We start from the raw sequence: 22,010 nt of genomic DNA on the forward strand, positions 1-22,010 counted from the left end.
GCTTTTCTTAGCCTGGGGAAGGTGGGGGCTGTGCCCACCTCTATCAACCCCGTGGATTCTCTTGTTCCCCACACGACTGTGCCTGGCTTGAGTTGTCCCCCACATGGGGACTTTTACTTGTCATTGGCTGACCAGCCATCTTTTTGGGGCCAAACAGGGAGACATGAGGTGCAAACACAAAGGTTTAGCAAAGTCCCTGAAAGGATCCGTCTCACAGACTCTTTTCTTTGGGGGCAAGTACAAGGAGACAGATGGGTAGGCTGCTGCGTGACGACAAAATGGGACTTGGAACAGCTGCCCCCCCACCCACCACCACCATTTGGGTTCTAGACCTTGAAGTCTGACCATCTGCAAACCCTTCGGTGCTGAGCCCTGGCCTTGTCTCTCCTTGGTAAGACTGGAATGGAGATACGTTATCTTTTTCACGAAGCTGCTGAAGGTCCAAACAAGATGGCGTGTGAGGACATTCTGGGAGACAAAGCACCTCACACATCAGCTGTGCTCAGTATAGAGGACATGCAGGCCCTTCTAACGAGCGCCAGGTCTTGCACAGAAACCAAAATGGCTGCCCTTTAGCCAGTTTCTACTGTGTGGTGAAAATATACAATGTATATAAATTTAATCTTCCCGGGCACTCTAGGGTATAGGGATTATCATCCTCAGATGTGGAAAATGAAGCTTAGGAAAGGAAATTTACTTGTCAAACGTCATACATTTTGTAATTACAATACAAAAGCGTGGGCCTTACCAAAGGTACATCATGAGACATCCACAACCATTTAAAAACAGTCATGTTAACAAATACTTGTGTGGGGCCTTCTACGCACTGCGCCCCGTGTGGTGAACGAGGCAGTTGGGTCTTTGCTCTGAGCCCTACCCAAAGCCTGGCAGATCTTCCTTGAGAATTCAGTCCAAAGTCCCTATTCCGACATTGCAGGCCTTCTTCCGCTGTATGAATCCTGTGGTTCTTATTCCATCTTACACAGCCTCCTGCTCCTCTCACCACCTACAAAACTGGGTAACGCCTTCCCTATCCTCTGGTGCCTCCATTCTGCTCAGGCTGCCAAGCTCCTGTGCCTTGCCATGTGCCAGGCTGCATTCAGAGGCCCAGGCACCTGGCTTCTGGTGACCTGTATTCAGTCCTGGGCACCTCACCTGGAAACAGTGACATGAGAAGGCTGGAAACTACATCACATGAAGACTGACTGAAGGAATGGAGGATGTTTTGCCCGAATAAGAAAATAAGTAACAGAGCATTGGCACTGGGCCCGGCTCCATAAATGCTCAATGAAAACGAAAACAGCATTCTTTAAATACCTAGGGGCCATCACATGGCAAGGAAGCTGATTTCTTCCATTTTGTTCTTGGGGAGTGGGGTAAGGTGGGGAGAGGAACTAGTGAAAAGTTGCAGAAGGCAGAGTTTTACAGAAGACAAGGAAATGCTTCCCAAGAGCTCGAAAATATTCCACTGGCATTGACCGAGGGCCATGAGAGGGCCTGGGCTCCAAGACAACACTGGGCTGACTCTCCTGACTCCCAAGACACACAATCCACAGGGCAAAAGCATGAAAAGCCCACGACACAGGGTGAGAGGGGCGTAAGAGGCCCCTGCAGACACTAACGTGTCTGAGGAACAGTGGAAAGGGCATGTGAAAGGAGCAGCTTCCCTGACTAGGACCACCACACACAGGGCTCCAGAAGACAGCCCTCCCCAGGCAGATAGGGGCCCACTGCTGCTCTCCAGAAAGCCCTCATGCCCTCTCCATGCTGCTCACCCTGCCACCCAGCTCCAGCACCTATCACGCAGCTCCTACAACAATCAACTCACCGCCACACTTGTTTCATCCATATGTCCCCCTCCACTACTGGATAATTTTTTGAATAGACTATATTTTTTAGACTTTCAGAAAAATTGAGAAGATAGTACAGAGTTCCCACATAGCCTGCACCCAGTTTCCCATTATTACCATCTTACATTAGAATACCTTAAAATTAATGAACTGATTTGATGCATTATTAGCTAAAGCCAATGAGTTATTTAGATTTCCTGTTTTCACCTAATGTCCTTTTTCTGTTCCACAATCCAATCCAGGATACACATTACATTAAGATGTCATGGAACTTTAGGCTCCTCTGGGCTGTGGCGGTTTCTCAGGCTTACTTTGTTTATGATGACCTTGACAGGTTTGCAAGGTACTGGCCAGGTATTTTGCAGGATGCCCCAGTGTTAGAATTTGTCTGATTTTTTTCTCATGATTAGACTGGGGTCATGGGTTATCGGGAAGAGAACCACAGAGATAAAGTGCCATTTTTATCACATATGCCATTTTTATGACATGTCAAGGGGACATACTAGCGACATGATTTATTACTGTTGAGGTTGGCATTGATCACCTGGCTGTGGCAATTTACAGGTTTCCTCACTGCAAATTTATTTATATTTTCCCCCAACACTTCCTTACTTCCTGGCACTACAAAATACTCCAGGCTCCTCTTGTCTATTTCTTGCCCTAGTCCTAGAATCGATCATTTCCCAAGGAGCCCTTGTTGCTTTTATTGAAGAACCACGATATGGGTTCTTGCTGTGCTCAATGCTCTAGGAGTGTCAAATACATGTATATAAACATATATCTTTTGTGACAGAGCAAAACATACCTGTTTATACATACATATATTTATACATATTTCTACATGTAACCATCTGTATCAATATTTAGCTAAACATGAATGCATACTGATGTCCTCAACTCTAATCCATTACCACATGGATCCTTCTGGCCTCCTGCCCTTGCTTATCTGTAGATTTCCATCCCAATGGTGAGAAACTTGGCTCTTACCATCTGCCATTCATTTACTTATACTTAATTGATTCGTTTCAGTACACAGGTATAATGTTGTCAGAACTGTTAATTCATACATCCTTGGGAAACAGCTTTATCAACTAGAGTACAATGCTCATATGCAGTTCCTTTTGCTTTTAGTCTTACAGACTTGTCATCTCCAAACATTTAGGTCAGCATATTTTTCTCCCATCCCCTTCACTGAGGTTGTTTCATGCATCTGCGGTGTCCTTAGATTCTCTTGTCATAGGATGTGTTCCTTCCTGGGATACCCCTGACTTCCCAGATGATTTTTTTTTTCATTTGTACAAATTACATACATTAAGGTTCACTCTTTGTGCGGTAAAGTTCTATGGGTTTTGACAAATGCTTAATGTTTTTAATCCATCATTACGTTATCATATAGAATAATTTTACTGTCCTAAAAATCCTGTGTGTTTTACCTGTTCATCCTTCCCCCTGAACTCCAAACCTCTGGCGACCACAGATCATTTAACTACCTCTACAGTTTTGCCTTTTCCAGAATGTCATAGAATTGGAATCACACAATCCATGAAATGAATGGAGACTATTTCTCCATTTATTTAAATCTTTGAATTCTTTCATTATAGTTTATAGTTTTCTGAATATGGATCCTGAACACATTTTGTTCGATTTATACCTAAGTATTTCATTTTTTGGTGCTATTGTAAATGGTACTGTGTTTTTAATTTCAAATTCCAATTGTTCATTGCCTTATCCCTGTGACCTTGCTATAATCAGAAGGGTTTTGTTAGTGTTTTTGTTTTTATTCTTCGGAATTGTTTATACAATCACGTCATCTGCAGACAAAGACACCTTTATTTTTCCTTCCCAATCTGCATGCATTTGATTTCCTCTTCTTATCTCTGTGCACCAGTGAGGGCTTCCAGTACAATGCTGAACAGGAGTGGTGAGAGGGGACATCCTTGCCTTGTTCCTGAATTATTTTACAGCAAGTCCCAGATGTCATATCATTTTATCTGTAAATATTCTGACATGTATCTCTTAAATATAAGGACTCTTAAAAAACATAACCACGATATGATCATTTTAATGATCATATCTAAAAAAAAAAATCAATAATATTCCTTTCTATCACCACAATGAGTGAGGTGTTTTTAAACATTTACTCTCACGACTTAACTCCGCCCGCCCACCACGTCACACACTGTATCATGAACGAGGCTCTTTGCACACTTACAATGGCTTCTCCTTCTTCCACAGTGTGGATCTTGACATAGGCCCCCACTGCAGCCTCCACGGGGAGATCGCCATACTTGGTATTGATCATGGGACACTCGAGCAAACGAGGACGCCTGGATCTGAAAGGTGACAACTTGTCAAAAAGAATTCATTTGTAACACAGCCAGTTTGTGAGGCTGTGAGTAATCAGCCCCAACCCTCCGGCATATGGAGATCTCCCGCCCTTCTCCCAGAAGGTGAGAAAACAACATCAAGCACGAGGAGAGACTGACTGTGTCAGGAATCAGAGAAGTTTAACGGGGGCGGAGAGCAGACTTGGAACGGAAGATAGGACCCCTCTAAACACCTGAAGGCTGTTATGTGGAAGAAGGACGTGAGGATCTCACACAGCTGAGCTAGGTCTACTGCGTGAGAACTCCAGGCTGGCTACTTTATGCTCATCATGAGGAAAGAATTTCTAAGTCAGAGCTGTCTGAAAATGGAGCAGACTAACAGAGAGTAAGCTCTGTGCCCCTGGGGACACAACAGAAGCCGGGGCTTGTCTTCTTGACAGGAAAGCAGAGAAGAAATGGCTTTGTGTGTTTGTTTACAGAGACAGGTTTCCCTGGGTGGCCTGGAGACTCTATACTTTGTTCATGTTGGGGCTGATTTTATACAGGCAATGCTGTTGTGCTTTCTTTGGTCTCAGGCGAGGGAGAAGGCTATGCTATTTGGATTAGAGGCAGGGGAAAGACTGTTTACCAGCTGAGACTATAGCTGAACTTAACCAACACATAAGAAAGGCAGGCTTCTCTTCGCACCACCCCCGGGACATATACATCAGTGGCACATGCCCAGCAGGTCCTTTATTTGTCACTTCTGTGTCTAATCTGGCCCTTCTCCCTTATTGACTTTGTCATGCAGGGTCTTATGCGGGGTCTCTGATCTCGCTCCCCACATAAGAACGCAGGACATGGCGAGGCCAAAAAGGAACACCCATGGAGCCATAGATAGGGGAGTCATATCGCTATAGTCTCGCTGGCGGCTGGGTTGGAGACACAGGAAGCAGGAGCCACATGATCCGCAACCTGCTGTTCGCTTCTCTGCCAACCAACCAACCCCTTGCTAACTGCACTCTGCCTGATGCTCCTGCCGTTGCCAGAGGGATTTTGGTCCCAATTATGGAAAGGAGTCAGTCGGTTGGCAGGCAGAAAAGTGGACAGCAGGTTGCACATTGTGTGAATCCAGCCTCCAGTGAGACTATAGTGGTATGACTCCCCTACCTACGGCTCCGTGGGTGTTCTTTTTGGCCTAGCCACATCCTGCGTTCTTATGTGGGGAGCGGGAGCTGAGACCCCGCAGGCCGCCCCGCATGACAGACTTACAGCAGAGAAATGGGGTTTGTTTCATCTCTAACTGCAGAAGAACGGGGATTAGGATTTCAAGCACTGGGTCCCTTGGGAAGAACGTCCACCTGAGGAAAAAACCACTCGGAAGTCATGGGATGCTCATTATGGAGGCGAGCAGGCTGGACATGTTCGTAGGCAAAGGACTAGGGAAGTGGCGCTATGGCAATACGGAGATTGGGACACTAAGGCCATTATCAGTATCACTGTGATCTTTCTATTTTAGATTTAATGGGGGATGGGGCTGTTATGTTGCTCTGGGCCCAGCCTTGGGCTGCCTCTAGGCTGGTGCCCACTGAGTGCTTTCCTGTTATTCGGCCTCTCTGGGCTGAGGCAAAACTGCAGCCCTTGTGCATCCATCTTGTTTCCATTGCGACAATCGTACCAGATAACAAGACTGAGCACTAACAAGCGGCTTAGGCTAGAATCCTGGCAGCCACTTCCTACCTGTGTGACCTCGAACAAGTAACAGTCTCTCTCTGTTCAGGTGTTTTCTCACCTGAAAAATGGGAGTGATAATCGTAGTACTTACACTTACTTCATAGGGTTTTTGTGAGGATTAAATTAGATAATCCAGTATCAGGAACAGAGTATTAGCTGTAATTATCATTATCTCATTTACTTGCTGGTTTACAACAACCTCGAGACTTAGATACTGCTATTATATACAGACAAGAAAACTAAGGCTTACAGAGGTCAAATCCCTTCCCAAGGACGCAGAACTAAAATAAGTGGCCAAGCCAGGATTTGAACCTGGGTTGGACTTCAAAGCCCAGGCTCTTATCTACTGCCTCCCTTAGATGGGTAGAATTTTCTGAGGAGGCTGAGGGTCAAAAAGGCCCAGGGACACACAGAGTATCCGAGCTGGAAGATGTGTCTTGCCCTTCTTTCTCAAATGGGTTCCCTGAGGAAGGAAGTAACTGACCACCTCCAGTGGCCCTGTAAATTAGAGGCAGAGAATGCAGCTCCTGGATATCAAACTTAGCACCTTTCTAGGCTGCCTTCCCCCTATACCCCAACTTTTGGGGGTGGAGCTAGAACCTCTGGCCCCTCCCCAGCATCCCTGACCTTCTGCCCTGTAAGTTACATCACCCTTTTCAACCAGAATCTGGACCCTTCTATCTGCCAAGAGCTAAGCTTACTTGATCTTTGCGCCCAAAGTCCTTGGGAGACTATTTTCTGAGGTATTAATCTTCCTGCTGAAGCTGGTCCCCTGTTGCTCCCAGGCTTTCTGGAGACGCAGAAGTTTCAGAGAGCTAAAGTCCTGTACAGGATATGATTTTATCCGGAATTTCTTAAATCTCTCCACAGTAGGAGGTTCTGTTAGAGAAAGGACAAGAAAACACATTAACGGGTCTTTGTATATGTGAGCGCCGTGGTGGTGGCGATTGGAGGTATATCACAGTCCCCTGCTTAGCTAGTCTGGTGCATGGGGGAAATTAAGAAAAACAGAAAAGGAAAACACTGTGCCTTCTTTCCATGTATTGTCCCTCTGTGTCAGGCCCTGAGCTGGAGCCTTTACATCCATTACATCCAGACAAGTGTCACTGGCCTAATTTAAGAGGGAAAATGAGCAGCAGTGAGTTTAAGTTGCCCAGGCAGGGGCTGAAGCTTGGATTTGAACTCAGGTCTACCTGATTCAAAGGTCATGTCTTTTAGCAAGATCACATTTATCTGGGCTTTCAAACTGCGTCTGGGGTAGGCCAGCATTAAAGATGCCCAGCCATAGAACCTTGCACAAGTGGGACTAATGTAAGAAATCCAGATAAAAGTATCTGCTATCACCTAGCACAGTGCCCAGCACATAGCAGGCTCTCATGAGAGTTAGTAACAAGTTCTCCAAGAGAATATTACTCAGGAATAAAGAGTAAACCAACTACCCCAAAACACTATGCTGAGTGAAAGGAGCCAGACACGAAAGAGTACCTACTGTATGATGGCATTTACATAAAACCCTAGGGAAGACAAATGTACCTTATACTGATTGGTGGTTGCCTAGGGCCTGGGGTGAAGGGTAGGGATCGACTGGGAAAGGTCACAAGGAAACTTTTGGGGGTGATGGAACCTATAACTTGACTCTGGTGGTTGCAACAGATATAAATTTGTCAAAATTCATTGAACTACACATTTTAAATGTGTGCATTTTATTGCATGAAAATTAAACCTCAATAACAGTTTTAAAAACAGATCTCCAAGTGTTAGAATCAACTATTAAAATTAATGATAGTAGAAATAAGTCCACAAGCTGCATAAAGAATAGGGCCTAGATTAACAGAGCACGTATAAAAAAGCCTGAGTACAACCTTTTTGGAAGGCATTTTGGCAACATCTATCAGCATTTTAGATGTGCATTCACACTGGATTAATTACTTAATCCAGTAATTCTAAGACTGTATCCAATATGTTTCCTAGCACAAGGATGCAGAGATAAACACCAGGAAATTCACCATAGGACAGTAATAGTGAAAAATTGGAAATAACCCTAAATATCTATAAAAGACAATTGGTTTAATTAATTATGGTATACCCACATAGTAGAATAAAACTTGGCTATTGAGAAATAGATATCTAGACTTCTGATTCCAGCCAAATGGACTAACACAGACTAGATTTACTCTCCCACCTGAAACTACTAAAATATCAGGCTACACATATGAAAAAGTGGTTTTCAAGACAAGGGCCATCGGGCCACAAAGAACAATGATTCCTGAAAGAAAATAAAGAGGTGAGCCATATTTATTGCCCTAGCTTATGCCTGGAGATTTTCTAGGACGCAGTGCAGGGAAGGGAAACCCAGTGGTCTCTCTGAATTGATAAGATAGAATTGAGATGCCCAGGGAGAACAAAGCAGGTAAGGGTTCACAGGGCAGGGTACCAGGAAGGAGAGAGCTGTGAAAGAACTGTGAGGATCTCCCTTCAAAGTTGAGCTTCTCAGCTGAGCACTGAGCAGCACATGTACGATGTTAGCAAACCACCAGTTGTTGGCAGCCTCTGAGATGGTCCCCCACTATCCCCACACCTCCTGGTATTCACACATTGTGTAATATCCTGCCATTAAGTGTGGGTTGGACTTGATTCTAACAAATAGAATACAGAAGAAGTAATGGGATGTCACTTTGGATTAGGTTTAAAAGATTGTAGCTTCAACCTTGGGCATACCCTGTGTTGCTCTCTCATCCCTGGTGGGGGAAGCAAGCTGCCATGTCATAAAACAACCCTGTAGAGACTCCCATGAGGCGAGGGACTAAGGCTTGCAAATACCCATGTGGAAGTGGCTCCTTCCCAACTGAAGCTTCAGATAAGATCACAACCCTGGCAGACAGCTGCAACCTCACGAGAGAACTTAAGCCAAAGGCATCTAGCTAAGCCATGCTCAAATTTCTGATCCACAGAAACCGAGAGATAGTATTTGTTCTTTTAATTCAATACATTGTGGGATAATTTGTTACATGGTAATAGATACTAATATAGTACCCAAGACTGGGGAAAGAACCACCCAAAATAATTAGAAGTATAAATCATCAGAGCTCACAGAGGACCAGAAGTAGTTCCCATTCCCAATAGCTAGAACAGAAAACCTCTCAAGTCACGGGGCACTGTGATATATTCAAAATGGTTTTGCCTTATGAATGGGGCAAAATTTTCTCTAGATTGAACACTGCTCTGATCCCATCTAACAAAGCTTAAATGCCCGTCTCCAAAAAATCAAAATATTTCCAAGTAACTTAAATGCATCCCAGAACAAAGCTCAGGAATATTTATAGGAACAACAACAACAAAAAATGTACCATCCAAAATGCAGTTTCTAGCATCCTATGAAAGATTACCAGGTACGCAAAGAAGTAGGAAAGTATGAACCATATAACAAGAAAAAATGACTTGAAATTGACCCAGAATTGACCCAGAAGACAAAATTAATATAGGACATTAAAACAGTAGTTATAATTATATTCCAAAGTGGAAATTTTGTGTATATTAAGCAGAGACATGAAAGTTATAAAAAAGAGACATAAATCAAATTTCTAAATATGAAACCTATAAGGTCTGAAATTAAAAATACACTAGATGGGATTAACAGTAGATTAGACAATGCAGAAGATTAGTGAACTTGATGACATAGCAATAAAAACTATCCAAAATCAGAGAACCATATGATTTCACTGATATGTGGTATATAAACCAAAAACAACAAAAGAACAAGACAAACAAATGAGAAACAGAAACTCATAGACACAGACAATAGTTTAGTGGTTACCAGAGGGTAAGGGGTGTGGGGGGTGGGAGATGAGGGTAAGGGGGATCAAATATATGGTGATGGAAGGAGAACTGACTCTGGGTGGTGAACACACAATGGGATTTATAGATGATATAATACAGAATTGTACACCTGAAATCTATGTAATTTTACTAACGATTGTCACCCCAATAAATTAAAAAAAAAAAAACTATCCAAAATCACAGAGAGAAAAAAGACTAAAACATAAAAAAAAAATTAACAAGCATCAGTGAAACAACTTCAAGCAGTCCAATTTACGTGTAATTAGAGTCCCCAAAGTGTAGGAAAGGGAAAGGCAGAAAATCTTTTGAAAATTAATGGCCAAAAATTTCCAAATATGATGAAAAACATAAAGCGAAAGATCCAAGAAATTAAATTAACCTCACACAGAGAAACATGACAGAAAGTATCCCAAGGCACAACATAATCAAATTGCTTAAAACTATTCATACCAAAAAAAATTTTAAATCACCCAGAAAAAAATGCACAGTATGTACAGAGGATATACAAAATTATGCAAAGAGGTTATACAAAGATAAGAATGTTGGCAGACATTTTACTGAAAACAATGCAAACCAAGGGTCAGAGTTTAATATATCTTTAAAGTACTGAACAAAAAAAAATCTGTTAACCTAGAATGCTATATACCCAGTGAAAATTTCTTTCAAAGGTAAAAACGGAATCATTTTCAGACATAGAAAAGCTGAAAGAATTCATCACCAGATGTTCTGAACTATAAGAAATGTTAAAGGAAGTACTTCAGGCAGAAGGAATGGTACTATGGAAATCTGAATCTATACAAAGGAATGAAGAACATCAGAAATGATAACTACATAGGTAAATATAAAAGCCTTTTGTTTTTATTACTTAAGTATATTTAAAGGATAATTGTTTAAACAAAAGTAATAACCATGTATTGTAAAGTTTTTAACATGTGAAAGTAGAATATATCACAATAGCAGAAAACCTGGGAAGGGAGAAATGGAAGTATACTTTTGTAAAGTTCTGATTCTACAAAGTGGTATAATATCACTTGAAGGTAGACTGATAAATTAAAGATATATACAATATATTATAAAGCAACCACTAAAATAATACAACAAGGAATTATAGCTAATGAGCCAACAAAGAAAATAAAATGGAATCATACATACAGAATAATCAAAAGATGGCAGAAAAAAAGGAAAAGCGGAATAAAGAACAGATGGAGAATAGATAGGATAAATAAAAAATAGAAGGAGGATAGATTTAAACCCAACCATAATCAATAACAACATTAAATTGTAAATGGTTCAGAAATCTCAATAAAAGGCAGAGATTGTCAGATTGGACTAAAAAAAAAAAAGCAAGAACCAACTATCTGATGCCTTTAAGAAACCCACTTTAAGTATAAAGATAGATATAGGTTAAATGTAAAAGGATGGAAAAAGATACACCAAACTAATATTAACCAAAAGGAGTGACTAAATTAATATCAGAAAAAGTGGGTTTTAGAGCAAAAAATATTACCAGGGATAAAGAAGTTTATAATGAGTAAGAATTCAATCCTAAATATCTATATACCTAATAAGAAACCTTCAAAATACATAAAGTAAAAACTGGTAGAAATGCAGAGGAAAACATATCTACAATTGTACTTGAAGATTTTAACAACTCTCTTTATTAATAATTGACAAAAAGGGGTGAAAGGGTGGCTCAGTTGGTTAGAGCGCAAGCTCTGGGAAATGGGGCTGCTGGTTCGATTCCCACATGGGCCAGCGAGCTGCGCTCTCCGCAACTAGAATGAAGTCAATGAGCTGCCGCTCAGCTCCCAGGTGGCCAGTTGGTTCAGTTGGTTGGAGCACAGGCTCTCAGCCACAAGGCTGCCGGTTGGACTCCTCGACTCCTGCAAGGGATGGTTAGCTGCGCCCCCTGCAACTAACAATGGCAACTAGACCTGGAGCTGAGCTGTGCCCTCCACAACTAAGATTGAAAGGACAACAGCTTGACTTGGAAAAGTCCCGGAAGTACACACTGTTCCCCAATAAAAAGTCCTGTTCCCCTTCCCCAATAAAAATCTTAAAAAAAAAAAAATTGATAAAGGAAGTAGACAGAATATCAGTAAGGCTATGGATAACTTGAACACTATCAACCAATTTTACCTAATTGACATTCATAGAACACCACACCCATTTCCAAATGCAAATGAACAATTACCAAGAGAGACTAATTCTGAGACATGAAACAAGTTTTAATACATTTAAGAGGATTCAAGTCATAAAAAGTATGTTCTCTTAGAAATGAGTAACAGAAAGATAGCTGGATAATCTCCAAATGTTTGGAAACTAAATAACACCATTCTAAATATTCAATGGGCCAATGGGTTCTTTTCTTTCAAAAAGAAATCAAAAGGGAAATTTGACACTATTATGAACTGAAGACTATGAAAACACAACATATCAAAATTTGTGTAGAAAACCCTAAAAATTCCGTGATAAAACTTTTGGAGTTAATAAATGAATTCAGCAAAGTAGCAGGATACAAAGTCACCACAAAAATCAGTGGTATTTCTATATACTAACAATGAGCAATCTAAAAAGGAAATTACAAAAACGATTTCATTTACAATACCATCAACAGAATAACATACTTACGTAGGAAGTAACTTAACCAAGGAATGAAAAATTACAAAACACTGCTGATAAAGAAGACTAATGAATGGAAACACATCCCATGTTCAATGGATTGGAAGACAATATTGTCAAGATGTCAATACTACCCAAACAGTCTACAGATTCAATGCAATTCCTATCAAAAACCCAGTAACTTTTTTGCAAAAATAGAAAAAGCCATCCTAAAATTCATAAGAAATCTCAAGGGACCCCAAATAGCCAAAACAATCTTGAAAAAGAACAAAGCTGGAGGACTCACACCTACTGACTGATTTCAAAACTTACTACAAAGCTACAGTAATCAAAACAGTGTGGTACTGGCATAAAGACAGACATACAGACCAATGGAACAGAATAGAACGCCCAGAAATAAACCCTTCTATATATGGTCAAATGATTTTAGACAAGGGTACCAAGACCATTCAATGGGAAAAGGACAGTCTTTCCAATAAATGGTGCTAGAAAAAGTAGAGACCCAGATGCACAAAAAATGAAGCTGGACCCTTATCTAACACCATAAAGAAAGTAGGCAGAAAATCAGTAAGGATATAGATAATACAAAAATTAATTCAAAATGGATTAAAGACTTAAATGTGAGATCTAAAACTATAAAACTCCTAGAACAAAACATAAAGCAAAAGCTTCATGACATTGGATTTGGCAATGACTTCTTGAATATAAACCAAAGGCACAGGTAACAAAAGAAAAAATAGACAAAATGGACTTCATGAAAATTTAAAAATTTTATACATCAAAAGACAAAATCAATACAGTAAAAAGGTGAACCACAAAATGAGATAAAATATTTGTAAATCCTATGTCTGATAAAGGATTAATGTCCAGAATATATAAAGAACTCTTAAATCTTAACAAAGAACAAACAACCAGATTTTAAAATGGGGAAGGGACTTGAATAGACATTCCTCCAAAGAAGATAGAAAAATGGCCAACAAGCATTTGAAAAGATGCTCCACACATCACTAATCATTAGGGAAAAGCAAATCAAAACTACAATGAGATACCACCTTGTGCCCATTAGGATGGAAACATTAAAATAATAACAAGTGTTGGTGAGGATGTGGAGAAATTGGAAACTTTGTGCATTGTTAGTAGTAATGTAAAATGATAAAGCCACTATGTAAAACAGTAAGGTAATTACCCAAAAAATTAAAAATAGAATTACCTTCTGATATAGCAATTCAATTTCTGGGTATATATTCAAAAGAAAAAAAGGGTCTCAAAAAGATATTTGTACACCCATGTTCATAGCAGCATTATTCACTACAGCTAAAACATGGAAGCAACTCAAATGTCCGTTGACAGATGAATTGATAAGCAAAATGTAGTATACATGTACATACAATGGAATATTATTCAGCCTTAAAAAGGAAGGACACTGTATACTACAACAGACAGAATTTGAGGACATCTTGCTAAGTGGAATAAGCTGGCCATAAAAAAACAAGTACTATAGGATTCCACTTACATGAGGTACTTAGAGTAGTCAAAGTCACAGAGACAGACAGAATGGTGGTTGCTCGAGGCTAAGGGGAGGAGAAACGGGAATTACTATTTAATGGGTACAGAGCTTCAGTTTTACAAGATGAAGAGTTACGGAAATGGATGGTAGTGATGGTTGCACAACATGATGAATATATTTAATACTGCTGAATTGTATGCTTAAAAATGGGTAAGACAGTAAATTTTATGTTATGTGTATTTTACCACAATTAAAAAAAACTGGGGAAAATAATTCATGGGATGCAGCTTTTTCTTTGGTGGATTAGAAGTAGAAAAGAGAGAAAAAATAATTGACATGAGAAGAGAACTGACATTTACTGAGCACCTACCAGGCCCCATGCTACATGATCTCACTTAGTTTTCTTAATAACCTGTGTGATAATGACAGTGAACATCTATGTACTATATACTAATGCATCCAAGTAGTGTTCTGAGAGCTTTATACATTTATCTGCTTAATTTCGTACCACGTCTGAGGTACGGATCATGATTAACATTTTACAGACTCTAAGGGTACTGACAAAGGGACACAGAGTGACTTGTCTAGAATCAACCAACCAGCTGGTAAGAAATGGACCCTGGATTCAAATGCAAACAGTTTGGTTCCTGGGTCTGTGCTCTTAAGCTCAACACTACCGTGACGATGCGAAGTCTACTCAGCTCACTCAGCTAATCAGTGGGATGCAAACCCAGCTCTGTCTAGTTTCAAAGTCTCTTTTTCCTACCCTCGCCCTGGGAGAACCTGAAGCAAAGGGAAAAGGCTGGAAAAGAGGAGCGGGAGAGGTGGGCCAGAGCACAACCTGGCCGGGCCATGTGGACCAGGTTTCCACAGCTGGTAGAAGAAGAGATCAATCCAGACAACCTGTCAGGTCTTTCTAGCTCCGGATTTCTAAGACTCTATGGACTGGGAACTGGAAACAGGACTGTCCAGGCGCCCCCTGCTGTGCTGCCAGATGGGGACAGCCACTTACCTTTGAGGTGGGTCTCTAGAGGTCTGTCGTCTATCAGCTGCAGATGCTGCCAGATCCACTTATAGTAGAAAGGCGAGGCCCCAAGGTCTATCAACCGCAGGACTTCACAGCTGCCCTGGACACATCAAGGGACATACGCAAAAGGCTTAACCCCCTAAGCCCTAAGCTCTAGTCAGGCTAGGCTTTGAAGATAAGCTCTCTGTACCCCCTTTTGTTTTACTTGTTTAATGAAAGTGGTTTCAGGTCCCCCCTTTTTTAAAAAATGACAATGTTATCTACTTATAAAAAATTCAAATAGCTGGCTGGCCGGGTGGCTCAGCTGGTTAGAGCGTGAGCTCTGAACAACAGGGTTGCCTGTTCGATTCCCACATGGGCTAGTGGGCTGCGCCATCCACAATTAGATTGAAGACAACGAGCTGCAGCTGAGCTTCCAGAGGGGCAGCCCGATGGCTCAATTGGTTAGAACGTGAGCTCTGAACAACAGGGTTGCCACTTCAATTCCTGCATGGGATGGTGGGCTGCACTCCCTGCAACTAAGATTGAAAACGGCGACTGGACTTGGAGCTGAGCTGCGCCCTCCACAACTAGATTGAAGGACAACTTGGAGCTGATGGGCCCTGGAGAAACACACTGTTCCCCAATATTCCCCAATAAAATTTATTTTTAAAAAATTCAAATAGCTAAAGAGGTATGAGAACTAAATACAATGCTGGCACTGGAAAAATAATCACCATTGTGGATGATACTGGGACAACTGGTGAAATTAATTATGGACCATAGATTATAAGTTATATCAATGTTAAATGCCTGGAGATATATATATATATATATATATATATATATGAAATGTTAACAATTAGTGAATCCAGGTTAAGATTCTACAGGAGTTCTTTGTACTGTTCTTGCAAATTTTCTATAAATATAAAATCATTCCAAATTAAAAGTTTAAAAAACTATTCAAACCAAACAGAAGAACATAGAGAAAAATAAAACAATGTTAATCCTAACATCCAGAAATAACAAGTAATAACATTTTGGTGCGAATTATTTCAAACTTTTCACTATAAACATATAAGATATCTGTATACAATTTTTCATAAATTAGTCCATTTATGTAAAACAGACTTTTGTAACCTTTATAAAAACTCAGTAATACATCAAGGACATCTTTTCATGATAAGCAATATTGTTCTACATTATTGCTTTTAATGATTGCTTATTATTCTATATATGCCATAATTGACATAAAATTGAAAATAACAAATATTCAGTTGAGCAAAAGACACATAACTGATAATTCCATTTATATGAAGTTCAAGAACAGGCAAAAGTAATCTACGATGACAGAAGTGAGAAGAGTGGTTACCTTTCTTGGGGGATTTTTTCTGGGAAAGGGAATAAAAGAACCTTCTGAGGAGCTGGAAATGTGCTCTATCTTGATTTGGGTGATGATTAGACAGGTGAATACATATGTAAAACTTCATCAAGCTGTACAGTTTTTATTTGACTTTTTTATTGCATATATGTTATAGCTCAAGAAAATATTTTTGAAGATTTAGTTGTTTCTAATTTGTCAGTATGGTATATAACTCTGATTTTGCTCAGGACAGCAAAATCCCCAGTTAAAAAAACTCTCCACCTTCCCAGACTCTCCATCAGTGGATGGGCAGTGACCCAGTTCTGGCTAATGAAATATAAGTGGAGGACTGACTGATGGATAAAACTCCCAGGAAAGCTATGGTTGTCCTTCCACCTTCCCTCTGCCTGAAACGCAGATGTGATGGCTGGAGGTGGAATAGCCATATTGTGATCATCAGGATGAAAGCCATAAGCTGTGGATGATAAAGGGAGAAGCTAGAAGGGGCCTGAATGCTTCCTAGAACAGTTCTTCTAGCCCTGGATTGCTTAATTCTAGACTCTCTACTGCATGAGAAAAATAAATTCCTACTCATTAAGCCACTGCAGTTGGGTTTCTGTGACTTGCAGTGGATAGCAACTGTAAGTGATAATCTCGTACAGACATCTTTAATGCCTAGGGTGGTTATTAAGGCAGTTCACAAATACTTGAGTTCACCTCTCAGGCACATGGCAGGATTGTATTTTTCCACCCTTTGCATTAGGCATGGCCTCTTTCTTGCTTTGGCCAATTTCCATTAGCAAAGTGACTTGTGATACTCTGAGTGGAAACTTTAAAAGCTAGTGCTTGATTCTCAGCATTCCCTTCCCCTGTCCTATTGATCATGGGAGCATGGGTCAAGATAGAGTGTCCAGTGGCCTGGGTCCCTGAGTGACGATAGGAGCAAGCCCTGGGGCATGCTCTGATTAAGTAGTGGGATGAAGGAACAAATCTTTGTTAGTTAATCCATTTTTAAAAATAATTGCAGCAGAATCTAATTTACCTAATAGAATACCCATGTTTGATTATCTACCTGTATTAATTCCTAAAGGTATGCATGTTTTAAAAACACGTTGCCAAACTGCCCTCCAGAAATGTTAGGTTAGTTTACACCCTCTCACAATGCTTAACAGAGCCCGTGGTAATACATCTTTGTATTACACTGACAACTGGGTCAAGCCTTTTAATCTCTTCTAATCTGATAGGCAAGAAAGATATGTCATTTTTCTTTTATATTTCGTATCTTTGTAACATCTTACCCTTTTTTAGTAGGAACTCTAAGAAATACATAAAAAGGGTTAAAGATCAAGACATGTTACTATTGAAGAGGAAGGAGAAGAAGGGATCAAATGTTTCGTAAGCCCTTATTAAATGCCAGGCCGTGTGCTTGGAACTTTAGTCAACATTCATTCAACAAACATTTATCAACCAGGAACTGCAGATGCTAGAGAAAAACACTAACAGTTTCCTCTTGGAAAGTCTCTCATGGGTCTTTAATCACATCTCTATCTGTGGAGAAAACAATTTCAACATGTGTCCCCAAGTGATAAACTGCTCAAAATGAGTTGATTATAGGCATTAATTGTGTTTGTGATGCCAGCAGGAAATCAGGTTCTCCAACTTTCTTGGGTCCCAAGGACTCCCAGCTCCCCGCTGCTGATTTCGCCCTCTAGTGGCTATATGTATAAACTACAGGAGTCAGGATAGCCTGGTCTCAGCAGATCGACGTCACTCCTTGAGCTGGCCAGATTTAAATCAGCTTTTAATTAAATACTGTAAGGGACAAACTAAACTCATCTGCTGGCCAGGAGGCCCCTTACATACTGTCACTTTGTGACATCTGTATTATTCTTCTCAGAATGAAGTTCAAGCACCCCTGCACCTGCTACACTTACTCAAATGCAGATTTCCAAAGTTAACGAATTTTAAGGGAAAAATTTTAGGAAAAAGAATTTTAGGAAAGAGGACACAGATATCAGGGAGGAGTAGGACTTGCAAATTACTCAGGTTAGCCTTCAGGGCTGTCCACTACCAGTTCCTCTTTTAAGCTCTCTCCCACCTCTTCTCATTTGACCATCAGGATGCTCCAAACTTATCATATAAACCACAGGCACATCCCTACTGTGTGCTTGGCTTCCCACTATTCCCCTCAGCTGGCAAGGACGTCATCCTCATCCCCCCCCTCCTCTGGGTCACATCCTATGCCACCAAATCCCCATTTGTGTGTAGAGGCTGGAAGCCAAACACTGCATTTCCTAAGTTCCCTGGCAGCTAAGGCTCTAGATGTGATTTGGGCTCCACGAATCCGATGTACTTGGGCAAGGCTTGGTTTTGGAACTGCCCAACATCCACTTGGTTAGTGGCTGTAGAAGTGGCTTCCTGATCGTGGCAGGAGCAGCAGCACCTATGGCAGTTCGGTTCTGGACTCTGATCTGGAGTTGTTTGGGAGTCATTTTCAGTCTAGGTCTGTTTCCTCAGGCCTCCCTACCCACTCCCCCCCCAACCCCCACCCCCGTAAATGTTAGCCATTTAACATCCTGCAATAAATCCCTTTCTCCTTACATTAGCTAGATTTGACTCTGTTCTCTAGGACGGAATCCAGAATAATAACACAAACACACCCCTGGTGCTGGTAAATTTAACACCCAGCCCTCTGGGAAAAGTCCATAAGTTTTACTGTTCTAAAGTGTGTGTTACACAATTTATAAATAACAAAATATACCATACTCTTATTGGAAATTCCATATAGCCAATTGAGTCTCACAAAATGCTTTTGTTGACTTTGGCTGAACTCTTGTGTTTATGGCCAATCTATAGTCATAGTTCAACCATGATTTCACAATTGAATTTGTATTCCAATCCACTCTTTGCCCCATAAATTTCATATTATTAAATCTGATTTGTAATTTACTGGGAAACTATTTGTCACTCTTAAATTATATTCATTATATTTAAACCTTTTTTAGCTTTGTCATTATGTATATCAGAACTTCACTGTTTATCAATGATATTCATCATTTCTATCATGAATCAGATAATAACTTTTTAAACACAGACAAATATTTTCTCAATTTTCGTATCTTCATAGTGTAATGGCTACAGACCCTGTCCACTATTAAATTTCACCTGCATTATAAACATTTTCTCTATAGCTTTCTTAAGACAATGAAGACCTGTCTTAGAGTGCCTGCCAATTTCGCCATGTAAATACTCCCACTGTGCCAGATTTTAAGCTACCAATGTGAAGTCACTGAACATGGAATTGAGAAGAGATGTGTACAATTGTATAGTATTTCTGCCATACAAATACAACAGACATAAATAACGTCAAGAGCATAGATAATACTAAAATGCAGTAACATCATTAGGAAATTATGAGTTTTCAGCATTTATTACTCTTATTTTCAATATAATGTATTTAATTATAGGTTTATATAATTTAATTTTTAATAATTACAGTGTTTAGCAACTCATAGAATTCCTGAAAACTTAATCAGATCTTGAAGGCCACAGGGAGCCAGCTCCAGCACACAACCAATTTTTCCCCTCCTTTTGTCTACTGGTCCAATACTTCAAGGCTCATCTCCCACCTCACCTCTTCCAGGAAGACTTCCTTAAAGCCTCTAGCCTTTAGAGAGCTCTCCTTCCTGAATTCTTATAACTCACAGACTTTGCACTAATCACCTGGTAGTTGGCATTGACAACTTTGTCTGTGCTCAGAATGTAGGGGAGAAGATACATAAGGAGAGAGAACCAGTCTTTTCCATCTTTGTATGCCTCCCAAGCCTGGACCAATGTGTCATGACCTTGGCAAAAACTTGACAAATGTCTGTGGTGACTTAACATGCAAACAATAGGGATAGGGAGATGCTAAAAGTTTGGGGGCAGAACTCTGGCTCTGCACCTTACTAGCTGGGTGGCCTTTCTTAAGGTGTCTTAGCGTCAACTTCCTCCTCTGTAAACTTGGATACTAATATCTTCCTTGTAGAGCTATGATAAAAATGTATGGTGAAATAAGACTCACCATATCGTAAAGATTTATGGTGAAATGGTTACTCACAAAACACTGAAATAGCAAAAGATTGAGGTAACCTAAATATCCATCAATATGAAGCTGATTAAATAAATTAAAGTACAACCATACAGTAAAATACTACTCAAGTGGGAAAAAATTATGAACAGTTCTTTATGTACTAATATGGAACAACCTACAGAAATTCTTAAATGAAACAGCAAAGTACAGAATAGTCTGTGTAGTATGACACCATTTATGAAAAAAAGTGAAAAACATACACACATGCATTTGCCTACACGTGCATGATAGTCACGTAGGAAATTGGTGACAGTGGTTCCCTCTAGGGGGGAATATTGGGTGGCAGGGGAAAGAACTGAAAGGGAGAATTATCACTTTTGAACCTTTTTAAATTTTGAACCATGTGAATGTACTACCTATTCCAAAATAAACCAAAAAGAAAAATAAAAAAAAATAAATGATGCTAGTAGAACCCCTGGCACTAGAGCAAAAAGCCTAAAAACAAAATGGTGGTGATGGAGGAAGAAGGGAGGAAGGGGGAGAGGAGAAGGAGGGGAGAAGAAAGGGAGGGGAGGGGAATACTAGGGGAGGAGATGGGGAAGGGAAGGGGAGAGCTATTATTTAGGGTTTGAGCAGAGTCAACAATTGCCAGAAAGGCCCAAACCAAAGGGAGGACTGAAGGGCTAGGAGGCAGAGTAAGTAGTAAGTTGAAGTGAGGCACTCTTGGGGTGTTCCTTAGAATAAAATAGCTTAGTGAGCCACAAAGTTGGGGGGCATGGAGCCACAGAGAGGCTCCTGGAAAAACAGAAACGAGAGAATCACAGCTGGTGGATTACACAGGTGTATGTGAGGCATAGTAGAGGGGAGCGGCTGGAGGCGAGGGCCTTGAGAAGAGGGCGGAGGGACCCTGTGGGGACAGCCCCAGAGAGCAGTTTCCAGGCTCTCGGCCTCACGTGGAAAGGTGCTGGCTCAGGTAGTAAATGGCCATCAGCTGTGGCTAGTTGGCCGTCAGCTGTACCCAGTGAGCCACTGGCCACTAATATAACTGTCATGGCTACGCTAGCAGAAAATGGGGGCTAGCAAGAAGCTGGTGGCTGAGCTAGCAAGCACAGATTGCAGAGAAGTGGATGCCGCCAGCCAGAATATAGTGGTATGACTCCCCATCTATGGCTCCATGGGTGTTCCTTTTTGGCCTCACCATGTCCTGCGTTCTTATGTGGGGAGTGGGACCAGAGACCCCGCAGGCCACTCTGCATGACAGACCCAATGGTATGTGATAGGAGATTGGCTACAGGCTAGGTGACTGCAGGGCGTGTGAAGTCTTTGAAATCAGACAAACCTAGGCTGAACCCTGCTTCCGTCCCTCAGCAACTGTGTGACTTTGGACAAGCCACTTCCTGTGCCTCAGTTTCCTCCTCTGTAAAAAAGGAATAATGACAATACCAACCTCCTTTGCACTGTTGTGAGACTGAAATGAAATAAAGCAAGTGAAACACACAGCCTGCTACACAGTAAGCTCTCAATAAATGTGAGATTTTCTTTTCAACCAACGGGAGCTGGCAAAGGACATGAAACAATTTGCAAAAGATAAAATTTAGATAGTAAACAAACATGATTAATCTCACTAGTCATCAGAAAAAATATAAATTAAATCCTCAATGAGGCATCAACTGCCACCTATTAAATTAGAAAACTTCTGAAAGAATGACTGGC

At 40.7% G+C, this 22,010-nt stretch overlaps 1 protein-coding gene across 1 annotated transcript in view; it reads right to left on the minus strand.

Moving 5' to 3' along the window:
- The window catches only part of CNBD2 (cyclic nucleotide binding domain containing 2), a 56,055-nt gene that overhangs the window by 7,096 nt on the left and 26,949 nt on the right, over window positions 1-22,010 (minus strand). The window contains exons 9-11 of the mRNA XM_019733030.2: window positions 14,869-14,983; window positions 6,592-6,769; window positions 4,063-4,183 (exon numbers count right to left, since the gene is read on the minus strand). Coding sequence (XP_019588589.2) covers window positions 4,063-4,183; window positions 6,592-6,769; window positions 14,869-14,983 — 414 coding nt within the window. The remainder of the gene's footprint in view (window positions 1-4,062; window positions 4,184-6,591; window positions 6,770-14,868; window positions 14,984-22,010) is intronic.

The sequence above is a fragment of the Rhinolophus sinicus genome, linkage group LG13 (genome assembly GCF_036562045.2).
Source record: "Rhinolophus sinicus isolate RSC01 linkage group LG13, ASM3656204v1, whole genome shotgun sequence".
NCBI classification, from domain to species: domain Eukaryota; kingdom Metazoa; phylum Chordata; class Mammalia; order Chiroptera; family Rhinolophidae; genus Rhinolophus; species Rhinolophus sinicus.